Here is a 14,407-nt window from a genome sequence, read left to right on the forward strand (position 1 = left end):
CAAAATTCCTATCTCAAACAATTAGCATATTTCATCCGACCAATAAAAGAAAAGTGTTTTTAATACAAAAAAAGTCAACCTTCAAATAATTATGTTCAGTTATGCACTCAATACTTGGTCGCGAATCCTTTTGCAGAAATGACTGCTTCAATGCGGCGTGGCATGGAGGCAATCAGCATGTGGCACTGCTGAGGTGTTATGGAGGCCCAGGATGCTTCGATAGCGGCCTTAAGCTCATCCAGAGTGTTGGGTGCTCCAAAATCTCCTGATAGCTAGCTGCATTGACCCTGCCCTTGATAAAATACAGTGGACCAACACCAGCATCACTGACTGTGGGTACTTGACACTGGACTTCAGGCATTTTGGCATTTCCCTCTCCCCAGTCTTCCTCCAGACTCTGGCACCTTGATTTCCGAATGACATGCAAAATTTGCTTTCATCCGAAAAAAGTACTTTGGACCACTGAGCAACAGTCCAGTGCTGCTTCTCTGTAGCCCATTTCCTGCACACGCCTGTACACGGTGGCTCTGGATGTTTCTACTCCAGACTCAGTCCACTGCTTCCGCAGGTCCCCCAAGGTCTGGAATCGGTCCTTCTCCACAATCTTCCTCAGGGTCCGGTCACCTCTTCTCGTTGTGCTGCGTTTTCTGCCACACTTTTTCCTTCCCACAGACTTCCCACTGAGGTGCCTTGATACAGCACTCTGGGAACAGCCTATTCGTTCAGAAATTTCTTTCTGTGTCTTACCCTCTTGCTTGAGGGTGTCAATGATGGCCTTCTGGACAGCAGTCAGGTCGGCAGTCTTACCCATGATTGCGGTTTTGAGTAATGAAGCAGGCTGGGAGTTTTTAAAAGCCTCAGGAATCTTTTGCAGGTGTTTAGAGTTAATTAGTTGATTCAGATGATTAGGTTAATAGCTCGTTTAGAGAACCTTTTCATGATATGCTAATTTTTTGAGATAGGAATTTTGGGTTTTCATGAGCTGTATGCCAAAATCATCAATATTAAAACAATAAAAGGCTTGAACTACTTCAGTTGTGTTGTAATGAATCTAAAATATATGAAAGTCTAATGTTTATCAGTACATTACAGAAAATAATGAACTTTATCACAATATGCTAATTTTTTGAAAAGGACCTGTATATATATATTAGGGCTGTCAATGTTAACGCATGTGATTAATCTAAAAATCTTTACACGTTAATTTTTTTTAACGCAAATTAATCGTTTGATAAGGTTTGACCCCAACTTCTTGCCGTCATCGCAGCGTGGAAGGTATATATCATTCATTGGTAATCTATCATTGCCTGCATCCCAATGTACACACTATCCATCCTAAATTCTATGTGATATTAGTAATTTTCAATACTATTTAGTGCAGATAGGGTGGATAGTTGACCAAAGTGAAGCGAACGCAGATAGAGAGAGAGAGATATTATACTCGTATGTGATAAAGGTACAGTGAACCAGTGTTGCCAGGGTCACGGTTTTCCCGCACAATTGGGCTGTTTTGAAAATACAGTCGTGGGAAAAATTACAGAGCCGTGGGTTGCGATTTTTTTGTGTTACTTTAATAATGTACTGCGGCCGCCCAAAGTGTACACATGTGATCGCAAAAGGAAGTTATTACAAACACTCGATGGTGGTTTAAAGTGAGTTCTGAGTAAAAGTGTACTGTTAATCTCATAAATTGTCTTATGTAGCATGATGCTAATGTTAGCTCTAATGCACCCGCAGAACAGGTCCAATTCTTCTTCATAATGCATTTTGTCATAATACTTCATGTAAGGTCGCAAGAAAATGTGTTGTTGTATTATTTAGAAATACTTTTGATAATAGTTGGGTAAATGTGTACTGGGATTGAAGCGATCGTGGCTTGGTTAACGTTTTATTGCCAGTATAAAGGCTGATAATGGCTGAAAAAAAGAAAAGAAAGAGTAAGAATAAGGATTATGTCTCATACCCAGTGGAGGTGTGAAAGGTTCTGTTTCCTTTAACTAGTTTGTCATGCATTTCTTTATTTCAACAGATTTACAGGTAAATCCTAGTATTTTAAATTTGCGATTAATCATGATTAATCACAGTTCATGACTTTGATTAACGCAATTAAAATTTTAATCGATTGACAGCACTAATATATACATATATATATATATATACACTCACCAGCCACTTTATTAGGTACACCTGTTCAATTGCTTGGTAACACAAATTACTAATCAGACAATCACATGGCAGCAACTCAATGCATTTAGGCATCTAGATGTGGTGAAGACGACTTGCTGAAGTTCAAACCGAGCATCAGAATGGGGAAGAAAGGGGATTTAAGTGACTTTGAGCGTGGAATGGTTGTTGGTGCCAGACGGGCTGGTCTGAGTATTTCAAAAACTGCTGATCTACTGGGATTTTCACGCACAACCATCTCTAGGGTTTACAGAGAATGGTCCGAAAATATCCAGTGAGCGGCAGTTGTGTGACGAAAATGCCTTGTTGATGTCAGAGGTCAGAGGAGAATGGGCAGACTGGTTAGAGACAACAGAAAGGCAACAGTAACTCAAATAACCACTCATTGCAACCAAGGTATGCAGAATACCATCTCTGAACGCACAACACGTCCAACCCTGAAGCAGATGGGCTACAGCAGCAGAAGACCACTAAGAACAGGAAACGGAGGCTAAAATTCACACAGGCTCACCAAAATTGGACAATAGAAAATTGAAAAAACGTTTCCTGGTCTGATGAGTCTCGATTTCTGCTGCAACATACAGATGGTAGGGTCAGAATTTGGCGTAAAAGACATGAAAGCATGGATCCATCCTGTCTTGTCTCAACGGTTCAGGCTGGTGGTGGTGGTGTAATGGTGTGGGGGATATTTTCTTGGCACACTTTGGGCCCCTTAGTACCACTTGAGCATCGTTATCACAGCCTACCTGAGTTTTGTTACTGACCATGTCCATCCCTTTATGACTACAGTGTATCTATCTTCTGATGGCTACTTCCAGCAGGATAAAGCACCATGTCACAAAGCACAAATGATCTCAGACTGGTTTCTTGAACATGACAAGGAGTTCACTTTACTCAAATGGCCTCCACAGTCATCAGACCTCAATCCAACAGAGCACCTTTGGGATGTGGTGGAACAGGAGATCTGCATCATGATAAGAGGATGTGCAGCCGACAAATCTGCAGCAACTACGTGATGCTATCATGTCAATATGGACCAAAATCTCTGAGGAATGTTTCCAACACCTTGTTGAATCGTTGTCACGAAGAATTAAGGCAGTTCTGAAGGCAAAAGGGGTTCCAACCCGGTACTAGGTGTACCTAATAAAGTTACCAGTGAGTGTGTGTGTGTGTGTGTGTGTGTATATATATATATATATATATATATATATATATATATACAGTGCCCTCCAAAAGTATTGGAACAGTGAGGCCAATTCCTTTATTTTTGCTGTAGACTGAAAACATTTGGGTTTGACATCATAAGATGAATATGAGGTGAGAGATTAACATTTCAACTTTTATTTACAGGTATTTTCATCTGGATCTGATACACAACATAGAAGATAGCACCTTTTGTTTGAACCCACCCATTTTTCATGTTACGAAAAGTATTGGAACAGATAGAATGAACATAGATTAAAGTGTAAAAGACTTAATATTTAGTTGCAAATCCTTTGCTTTCAATAACTGCATCAAGCCTGTGACCCATTGACATCACCAAACGTTTGCATTCTTCTTTTGTGATGCTTTTCCAGGCTTTCACCGCAGCCTCTTTCAGTTTTGTGGGGTTACTCCCTTCAGTCTCTTCTTTAGCAGGTAAAATGCATACTCTACAGGGTTTAAGTGTGGAGATTGGCTTGGCCAGTCTAAAACCTTCCATTTCTTGCCCCTGATGAACTCCTTTGTTGTTTTGGCACTATGTTTTGGGTCATTATCTTGCTGCATGATCAATCAGTTTGGTTGCATCTTTCTGTAAATTGTCAGACAAAATATTTCTGTAGACTTCTGAGTTAATTTTGCTGCTGCCATCATGTGTTACATCATTAATGAAGATTAATGAGCCTGTCCCAGAAGAAGCGATGAAAGCCCAAGCCATTACATTACTTGTGTAATGTGTACTATAATGTACACCTGTGCACACTGTTTCAGATGAGCTTGTATGTTTGGGATCATGAGCAGAATTTTTGAGGCTCGTCTCTTATTCTTCTTGCTAATGAGTGGTTTGCATCTTCTAGCCTCTGCACTTTTGTTCATGAAGTCTTCTGCGAACAGTAGATTGTGATACCTTCACTCCTGCCCTCTGGAGGTTGTTGCTGATGTCACTAACAGTTGTTTTAGGGTCTTTCTTTACAGCTGTCACAATGTTTCTGTCATCAACTGCAGATGTTTTCCTTGATCTACCCGTTTGAGGTGTGTCACTTAGTACACCAGTGGTTTCTTTCTTCCTCAGGAGATTCCAAATGGTTGTACTTGCTATTGCCTCTCACACACCCACTCCCGTCGGTAGCCTGGTGAAGGGCGGCGAATACGGGACGGGGTGGAGATGATAATAAGGGGGGAGGCAGCCGACTCGTCACAATATATATAACACAAAACAATTAAACATGCATTAACATTTAACACAAACAACACGTGAAAACCAAAACAGTTTAATTAATTGGCTAGAGGTTATTTGCGGTAAGATGAACTTTCAAGAGAGTGTGCAATTTTGGGGTTTAGGTTGGTTTCTGTCTTAAAATTTGACAGTATTGATCAGGTTGGATCAGGGCAAATTGTCTCAAGTACAGGGAGAGTTTGGGCGTCAAATTAAAGCCTGTGAAAATCTCTAATTGTAGGATCTTATCACCCCTGTGTCAAAATATGCCTTCTTCCCCACTGTAAAAAGAAGCATGTTCGAATTTGCTATATTCAAAACAGCAGATGACCCAGTAGTTCCTATCTACCTACAGTAACTCATGAGGCCACAGGAAAGAAGTTGGTAATGCCAAGGAAGCATCGCCACTGATGGTGTAGGACACATGGCATACATGCCTACATGATAGAAGTATGTCTGGATCGTCATACTGCATGCATGCATACTTTATAAGCACTTTCATGCAGTCACAAAATAAGTCCTTCATCAAATGTAATGATTTTGCATGCTACAACAAGATTTCAGAGTTGCTTTGGCTCTGAAACTGTGAATGGAGTGTGATCTCCAGAGTAAATATATCAGACTGCAAATAACTGGCAAGTGTGTTGCAGGTCTCAAAGTACATATGTTTGGGTTTTCTCTGAACATGAATTGACCTGAACATATGAAACTTTATTTCTGAATTGTCAGTGCTCTATATGTTTCTGTCCGATATGTTGTGTAATTAGACTGTCTGTTGTGTAATTAGACTGTCTCTCTCTCTCACATATCTTTACAAATTAAATTCAAGTTTATATGATTTATCTCCTGTGATTGTTTGCATCCGAGATGCAGTTGGGTTTTTGCTTTTATTACAGGCTGGAAGCCATAAACCTGGGCCCACTGAGTGTCACTTTTTCTTTTTTATCTTATGTTGGATTTTGGGGGGTGGGGGGGGGGGGGGTAAATGGCTTCTACTGTAGATTTTCTCAAAGTGAACGTTAACCTAGATTTCACCCAACACCCCGCACGAAGCCAACTAAAGTAATGGAACAGAATACTCTAAAGGCAAACTGCTCTTTACTTTCTGAGACAGCTGAAGAAGCTTAGATTGCCACAGGCATTGATGACCCAGTTCTATGTCTCTATTAATGAATGTGTCCTCGCTTTAGTGAATTATCTGCTCTGCAAACAGAATCAATGGCTGCTGTCCACCCCTCCTTCAGGACGCCATCAGCAGCTGAACTACTTCACTATAAATCAACACTGCTGCACTCTGACCATATTCCTCTGAAAAACTGCTATGCAAATCAAACCAAACACAATAGGTACCTCATTGCTGAAAACAGCTTATTTCAGTAATTCAATTTCTAACCCATTCTTCATTCCATGCATCATATATAATACATATCCGGTTATAGAAATGGGTTTCACGGGTCTGTTCTGTTAACATTACCAGTGAAAACAATACTAAATGCAAAAAGGCACTTACTTTTCGGAGACTGGCATGTCCCGTGGCTTGACATGCTATTCTACATATAATGTCATCATTATGCATGCATGATTTTTAATTAAGACACAGGAATGTTTGTAATAAAAAATAAATAAATAAATAAAAGTATTTGTTACCACAGGACAAGATTTAAAAGTGACTAGTCATGGCAAAGGGTGAAAACAAACAGTTTTGGTTTGGACAGTTTTTAAAATGGTAAATACTTCAGAAGACCAATCCAGAGAAAACCTACTCTGCACAGTAAAGAACCAATTAAACAAGAAGAAGATGGATGGAAATATAGACGGATGGATGGAAGGAAGGATGGATGGATGGATGGATGGATGGATGGATGGATGGATGGATGGATGGATGGATGGATGGATGCATTGATAGATGGGCAGACGGATGGACAGATGGATGCATTGATGGATTGACAGATTGATGCACTGATGAATGGACGGATGGATGCATTGATGGATGTGCAGATGGACGGACTGATGGATACATTGATTGATGGATGGATGGATGCACTGATGGATTCACAGATGGATGCATTGATAGATGGACGGATGGATGCATTGATGAATGGACGGATGGATGCATGATGGATGGACAGATCAATTACCAGTCATTGGTGCCATTTCCAACAAAGGCTGGGTTGATGTCTCTCGTTTAATGCTGGTTTCTGTCATAAACTCATCCTGGTTTAGATAGCTGCCATTGTTCTCACTGTCTGAGACTTCCCCTGTCATGTACTTGGATTCTGATGTAAACTCTTCTTTGTGCCTCAGAAATGGAGTTTCCTGGCTTTCTGCTTGATCTTCCATTCCAGTGCAGACAGTATGTAGCTCCTGAAGGCCAGATGCTTGGGAAATCCCAGTCACATCAATCACAAACTCCCTAAAATACAAATGTACAGGTGTAAATACTTGATCTTATAAAATAACGAAAATATCTTTCATAACTTTGCTGTGTGTTGTGCCTAGCAAACATCAATTGGAAAACCAAGCTCCATTCAGCCATAAGTTAACACTTTATTTTGATCTTCATCTTTAGATATTATGGCGACTATAAGTAACTTTGCAATGACATGTCAGCTAGCAGTCATTAGAGTATTAGTAGACTGTCTGCTTAATGTCTGCTAACACTTTATTTTAAAGGGCCCAACACACCCTTTACTGACTATAAGTAACATTGGAAGTATTGGTATTAGTATTAGTATTGGCAACTTATTCTACTAACACCAACCCTAACCTAACAGTCTACTTATACTCTACTCTACTCTACAAGCTGGGTAGATTACTTACAAATTGTAATCCATTTCTGATTTCAAATTACATGGCAAAAATTGTAGTTAGTAACATAATCCATTAAATTAAACATTTTAGGCAATATAATCTGACTGCTTTCTGATTACATTTGACCTAACTTGTTTGTCCCATTGATAAAAGCGAATAATTATTTATTCAATATTGAAATGTTGAGAAAACGCTTCTTAAAATTTAAATTACTTTTGTAAAACCAATGGTCAAATGCAGTGTAGACTCTCAGATCTCCATCTGACTAGTGTCTGGTCTTTGTTTGAATGTCCATTAAACTGAAACACTCTCCGAATGTTTAGAAATTAACATTTTAAATATGAAAATTAAAATCTGTGAGAATCATTAAAATGTGAATAATTTATTGCTATTGTGTGAACAATACGTAATAATCTATTCAAAAAAGTAATTGTTTTCTGATTATGAGTATTTTAAAATGTAATATAATCAAGTTACAAGTACTTCATTTTTGCAATATGATTACATAGTCCAGATTACATGTATTCAGTTACTAACCAGCACTACTAATTACTGGTGATTGACGTGTAGTTTCAAAGTTACTTACACTCAACAGAATGAGACCATCAAAATAAAGTATTTTCAACTAGGGCTGCGTCTCCCAAAAGCATTGTAAGCTTAAGTACAGCACAGACCCATTGAAACCAATGGAGCTACGATCAATTTAGTCTTACGATGCTTTTGGGAAACGCAGCCTAGAATTGTCCCAGGATTGTAACATTTGTCGAAAATAGTAGGAAAAGTACTTCACCAAACCATGACATTAGCAGAATGTCATCACTGAATGTAAACTAGCAACTGCGCAATTCACTAAAAGAAAATAAGCCGTGATCTTGTTCTTACCTTTGGCATTCCTCCTGACTCTCAGTTTGCTTGTCAGACATGATTATTTCTGTTTCGCACATGTGCATCAAGTTTTTAGACTGTGTTTCATCAATTTTGTCCCCACCCTCCTCAGCCTGTTTCTCGCTGCACCCAAATTGCTGGTGATTCTCCACATTTCTGGCCTCTGTTCTGGACTCTCGATGTCTGTGGCGTTTGTGCCGCCCACCCTCTGCAACCCCTGCAGCGGCAGCAGCCCGAAACTTCCTTGCCACACGATGCCTCCTCTCTGTATTTGAATGATGGTTATTGGTGCTCGGCTTCTCCTCCACTCCTGATCCCGTCAGGGGCAAGGGCTCAGATTCTGGAGGTTCAGGGAGAGGAATGGTGATAGACATGGGCGGCTCTGGCAAGGGCATCCCCACAGACATTGGTGATTCTGGTAAGTGTAAAGGGCTCGTCTCTGGGGATATGCAGCTCTGTTGGTGATGATCACTCACTGGAGTGTCCAACTGGTCCTCTGTGGTACTGCTAAACAGCACCTCACGACTGGCCATCTTCCGACGTTTCCGCAGCTGGTTGGTCCGTTGCTCCCAGACGGACATGTTTATCTTTTTGCATCTTTCACGGCGGCCAGCAAAAGCATTGACGGGCTGCTCTTCCGCTTGTTTCCCAGGGGCTTCCTCCTCTGCCTCTGCAGGATTCGGTCGTCCTCGGTGGATGGCGCGCTTTCTGTATAAGTACGGTCTCCGTCTCCTTCTGCATGGACGTGAAACATCTCAGTCACAAGAGGAATATTGTTTGCAGCATGCAAATTTCACAATTCACAAGTGTGTGTGATAAAAATCAGGAAATTAGAATAAAAACAATGGCTCTCGATTCAGGTTAAATAAAACGGAATTCGAGAGAAAACCAGGGGAAAAATCTTGAATAATAAAAGTAAACAAACAAGAAAGAAAATCAGAGAAACAGAGTGCACAAAGGATGTCAGCAGGAAATTCGGAGTGTTAATGAGATGGACAGTGCAATGTTAATGGCAGACATGACAGATAAAAAGATACGTAGACAGTTTTACTTACAATTATGCGTATTCTTTTGTTGTCCATGAAACCAAATAAATGATTAATTGAAAATAAGCCATTAGTGTATTTGTAGATATGACATACCAAACAATCCATACTGGCAGACTGCATACAAGTCAACTCATAAGACTAGAAAAAGTTAAACCGGGGTTTCACACATCTGGCCCTCGTTGTCCACTGTCCTACAGAGTTTGGCTCAAACCCAAATCAATCTCATCTGAACAAGCAACGCAAGGTCTTCAGTTTTGGTAAAAAGTTACAAGTAGTTGAGTTGGATCAGGGTTGGAGATAAACTCTGTAGACATTGGACGCCAAGGTCCAGAATTGAGAAACCCTGTTTTAAACAGTTATAGGGTTCTTTGGCACTTCAATACCATTAATGCCACATCACGCATTTGTGTGAAATGTAATAGATGTTTTAGATAGAGATAGTTTTTGTCCAGTGTTCTTGGTAGTAAAGTTTGATATGTCAATGTTGCAATGACTATTGATTAATTTGTTGGTCTATTATTATGTGCCCTTTCTTTCGTACCATTGTCTTTTCAACTCATAATGCCAATAAGCTTGGGACTAGACAGTTACTGTACTAGATTGGTAACTAACTTTAAGCTGTCATTATGGAAGCAACTTCAATAATAACACGAGAGAAACTAATCAACTGGATGTGTTTCTTCATTGCTCAAAATAGTTCATGTTTTTGTCCAGAAATCACTCTGAGCAGAATATGAATATCTTCACTGAAGACAAAAGATGCACTGTTGTACTTAATCTGACTACAGTGTTAAATTAGCCACGATTCTATTAACTAATATCTAACATAAACAACACCACAATAGTGGTAAACAACCTCTTGGTGACCTACCATCCTACAGAGTTTAGCTCTAATCCTAATAAAACAGACCTGATCCAGCTAATCGAGGTGTTGAGGGTTATTTGAAAATTACAGGCAGGTGTATCGAAGCAGGGTTAGAACTGAAGTCTGCAAGAAGGTACGTAGCTCACCAGGAGCAGGGGTGGCTACTCCTGCCCTATTAGTAGAAGAATATGGATGTGGACTTGAGCAGCATATAGTTGTGCTTATATGGCTACCCCAAAACACACATACCCTGGTTGATTGTTATACAGCATAATCTTCTGCACATATAATATTACAAGACACCTGACCACACTGGCATCTTAGACTTGTGTTAAAACACCACATGCTTCAAGTACAGAGACTGATTCCAGTTGGTACAGTTGGTCAATTCCACTTGTTACAGAGATCAATTCAATGCAGTATAGCAGGGGTGGGAATATCGGGCTATCGGGGCAGAGTTTAGGTTTCTGGACAATACAAGGCAGTGTATTGGCATTTTAAAGCATCACATGTGCCAGAACAGTACAGATTTTGAACAATAAATAAGTGGTTCAATGGTTTTGCGATCTTACTTACCTTTGTAACTATTGGGGATAATATGATGCCAAGCTGAGATGCCATTGTGTTATCCACTAGTTCACAACTAATGAACCTACTTCATTAGCACCAGAGAAACACATACTGTATAGTTGACTACCACACTCAAGTTCATTTTGGCTTTGACAGCATTGCAGAGAAGCATTCTTGATTAGAACCATGCAGCTGAGCAAAAGTATATGAAGGCATTGCTGTTATTGCATCAGAACAAAGCTTGAACTGTTTTCCATTTATCACTACCACTACCCATTTTCCTCATTTCCTAGTCTTTTTAGATTTTTTTTTTTAATTGGTGTGCAAAAATCCTGCAATTTTCTTACACAGTTCCTGACATTATTTAATCTTACATTGATTTATCTGATATATGCCCTTTTTGATATCGTCTTTGATAAAGTTTGCTGAATATAAGTATTGTTACAGATCTGAACTGGAAACAAAAATGTTCGAGGTCACAAGGTGCAATCTTAAAATATAACAATTGGTAACTTGAATAAAGTTGCTCCACTGGGTCAATCCTTTGCCAAGGTTGTATAAATCAAATGAAACTGAAGTATTAAGACAAAACCGATCTAACAGACTAGTACTACAACAGAATTACATGGTCTCTAGACTGACTGAAATGTACTAAACTAATTCCAAACAAACATTTCATAGAAAGAATCTAAGATGACATTAATCATGTCACGTATATTCAGGAATGTTTTGGATACAAACTGATCACTAAGAAGAGTCAAAACAATTAACTCAGGTTTGATCATTGAAAATTTGACGGTTCACATCCCACTCGGAGTCAACCGCTTAGAGTAAGGTGCTTATGGTTATTCTAAATACTATCATGTTATGTCCCATGCCTTCTTTCCCATATGCTCCTCTATACACACTGAGAGAAGCTAAAGAGGCTTTCGCACTAGAGGAATGTTTTTATAGTCCCTATAACTATTGCTGGAAATACCCGCTTTTTGGTGTGTTCGCACCACAGGAACTGCTAACGACTATAGTTTTAGAAACGCCTTTTGTGGGGACTAAATTATCTCCTATTTTAGAGTAGGATCTAACCCAACAGAATAGGAACTACCAGTAATGCATGCCATACAAAACACCGGCACCCACCAATTTTATGCTATGGAGGAAATCCAATGCCCCGTCTCTGTCGGACGAGTCACTTCAGAGTTCCTACTGGCGGTGCGAATGCAAGCAGAAAAATGACCCTAGGGGAAAGTTCAGTTCTTGGAGGATGAACCCGGTGGCCAGTTTCTATAACTGAGTTCCTCTAACTACCTGGTGCAAAAGCCCCTCTTGTTGGAGAAAATATGAACTTCTTTCAATGTGTGGAGGTGTGGAGAAACTGGCTAAAAGGCACTAAACAACAATTTCAGCTGTTTACTAACTTCAAAATTCTTAGGTACATTCAAGTTGCTCAGAGACCTCTGCTCAGTACTGACTCTGTGACTTTATGTACTTTTAAAGCTAAACCGCACTGTCTACTGTACCAAGCTAATCACTCAAATATCATATTGATTTTCTTCTATAAAATAAACACACTATTCCCCCTTGGTTTAGGCACTTGAGTTTCCTAGCAACTAAAGATTAAAAAATAAATAAATAAAATAATGAAATTCTTACGCCCTCAATAAAGATTTAAAGACAAAGCTAAAATTATTCAGTCATTCCAGTTTACCAGTTGAAGTGTTTATGTGTTCTTCCCTAGCAAATTTGACCAGAACCAAGACTGATCAAAAAACATGACAGACAAATGGTACATTCATATATGACACTTCTGTTCATGTGCTTGATGGGTCTGAAAAATTACATAGTAGCACAGTGGCATAATGGTTTAAAAGCATGTCTCAAGCACAAGAAGATTTGCAACAGTCAGCAATCGAGACCAAATTCTTCTTAGTTTCTTAGAATGCTTACCAGCTTCTTAACACATGATATGAAACTGTATCCTTCGTTTGGAAAAAAATAAAAAATACAGGTTATGACAGACTAAATGAGAGAAAAAAACTTACTCTGAGAGGCCAAATTCTCTTGATTTATGACGCTGATTGAAGAACTCTTCCTCCTCTTCTTCCTAACACAAAATTTACTCTTCAGTATATCTACCTTAAAGCATACACTATGCACTTACTATTAATTAAGTGCATAAATACTAATTTTGCATATATAAGAAAACATACATTATATGCTATTATTTTTGGGATTATTACTGGTACACCACCACTGTTATTGCAAAATATTACATTTCCATGTTTATTAGACAACTGTAATGTGTTACTTTTCTTTGTCTAACCTTAGTTAGTTCCTGTGCATTGGCTAGATTATCCACAGCAATAGCCAAGAATACATTGAGCAATGTATCTGTTCACAGCATCGTTAAGAATTTGGGTAGATTTGAATGGAATGAGCATTACATGTTTCACTTGCTTGCAAAGCTGTTTTCATGTGCAACAACAAACTTTAATCAACATATACCAATTTAAGTTTTTTTAGCACATAAATGTAGTTATAGCTAAAAAGGATACAGTTCCCAAACAAGGTTAAAACAATAAAGTAGATCGAGGACCACATGCCGTACTGCACCCCTCCTTGTGAGCGAATCCCATTGTACATCACCTCATTCCAGTCCTCTCCAGTCAGAATCTATGTTAGATTAATCAATTTAAAAAAGCAGTTTAAATACATAAGCTTTATGATTCAAAAGGATTTACTATGTTTACATGCATAGTGATCTGTGGAGTCTTACCTGAAAGACGGTCATGATGGCAGCCGGAAACGTGTCAAAATTAGTAGGAGTGTAATCTTCAAAGATGAACCTGTGCAAGAGAAAGAAGTGTTTTAATGGCTTTAGTTAAAATGACATTTGTGTTTGTTATTTTATCCTTGTGAGCATCCAGATTTCATAAATAACCATTTGTTATAGCTTGAAGCACGGACACGTCACTCTGGTGAGCCAGTGGCAGTTTACATCTGTGTATGTTAGAGCTATGCAGTTTCACTAGTCAACTATTCAGCGGGTCACAATGTACCTTATATAAATCTCTCACAATATGTCATGCAGCATCAGTGTCTTTGCTGTTTCTGGCAGGTCTAATGGTGCACTGATGAAAAGTGTGTGAGCTGAGAGAATGTCCTCATAACTGAGATGAAGTGGGTGGGAAACGAAAGTGTGCATTTCTCCATTGACAGAAGCATGCTGCTTGCATTGTCATGTAAGATAATGTCTCATATTTCTGCATGCATGCTGTGTGGTATTTTGTGAAATAAATCTGGGATCACTCTATTTTTGCTGTCCTATAATTGTAAATATTCGTCCATTACAGCAGGTGATCTCAAATTCACTGTTTTTGATAATAAATTTGTAAATCCAGAAAAATTAAAACAGACAACTCATAATTTCTCAAAGAAACAAACCAACAAACATTTCATAGGGTCCTATTGTTTAAAAATTTAGTTTTTAAGTTGGCAAAGTATTATTAATTAAATTTGAATTTGATTTGGAATTTAAGACTGAATTTGAATGAAACCATTAAAATGGAATCCAACCCCCTTAAAAAAAAAAAAGGATTCAACCCTGAATTCAAAAAATGAAAACAAAAG

General features: G+C 38.8%; 1 protein-coding gene across 1 annotated transcript in view; it reads right to left on the reverse strand.

The window, feature by feature from the left end:
* Nucleotides 1-14,407, reverse strand: part of LOC306881071 (voltage-dependent R-type calcium channel subunit alpha-1E-like) — a gene marked incomplete at both ends in the record, with an annotated part of 89,938 nt that overhangs the window by 33,682 nt on the left and 41,849 nt on the right. The window contains 6 exons of the mRNA XM_079434971.1: nt 6,739-7,013; nt 8,294-9,031; nt 12,820-12,881; nt 13,086-13,168; nt 13,333-13,450; nt 13,554-13,623. Of these exons, the coding sequence (XP_079291097.1) occupies nt 6,739-7,013; nt 8,294-9,031; nt 12,820-12,881; nt 13,086-13,168; nt 13,333-13,450; nt 13,554-13,623 (1,346 nt within the window). The remainder of the gene's footprint in view (nt 1-6,738; nt 7,014-8,293; nt 9,032-12,819; nt 12,882-13,085; nt 13,169-13,332; nt 13,451-13,553; nt 13,624-14,407) is intronic.

The sequence above is a fragment of the Barbus barbus genome, assembly GCF_936440315.1.
Source record: "Barbus barbus genome assembly, chromosome: 15".
Taxonomy (NCBI): domain Eukaryota; kingdom Metazoa; phylum Chordata; class Actinopteri; order Cypriniformes; family Cyprinidae; genus Barbus; species Barbus barbus.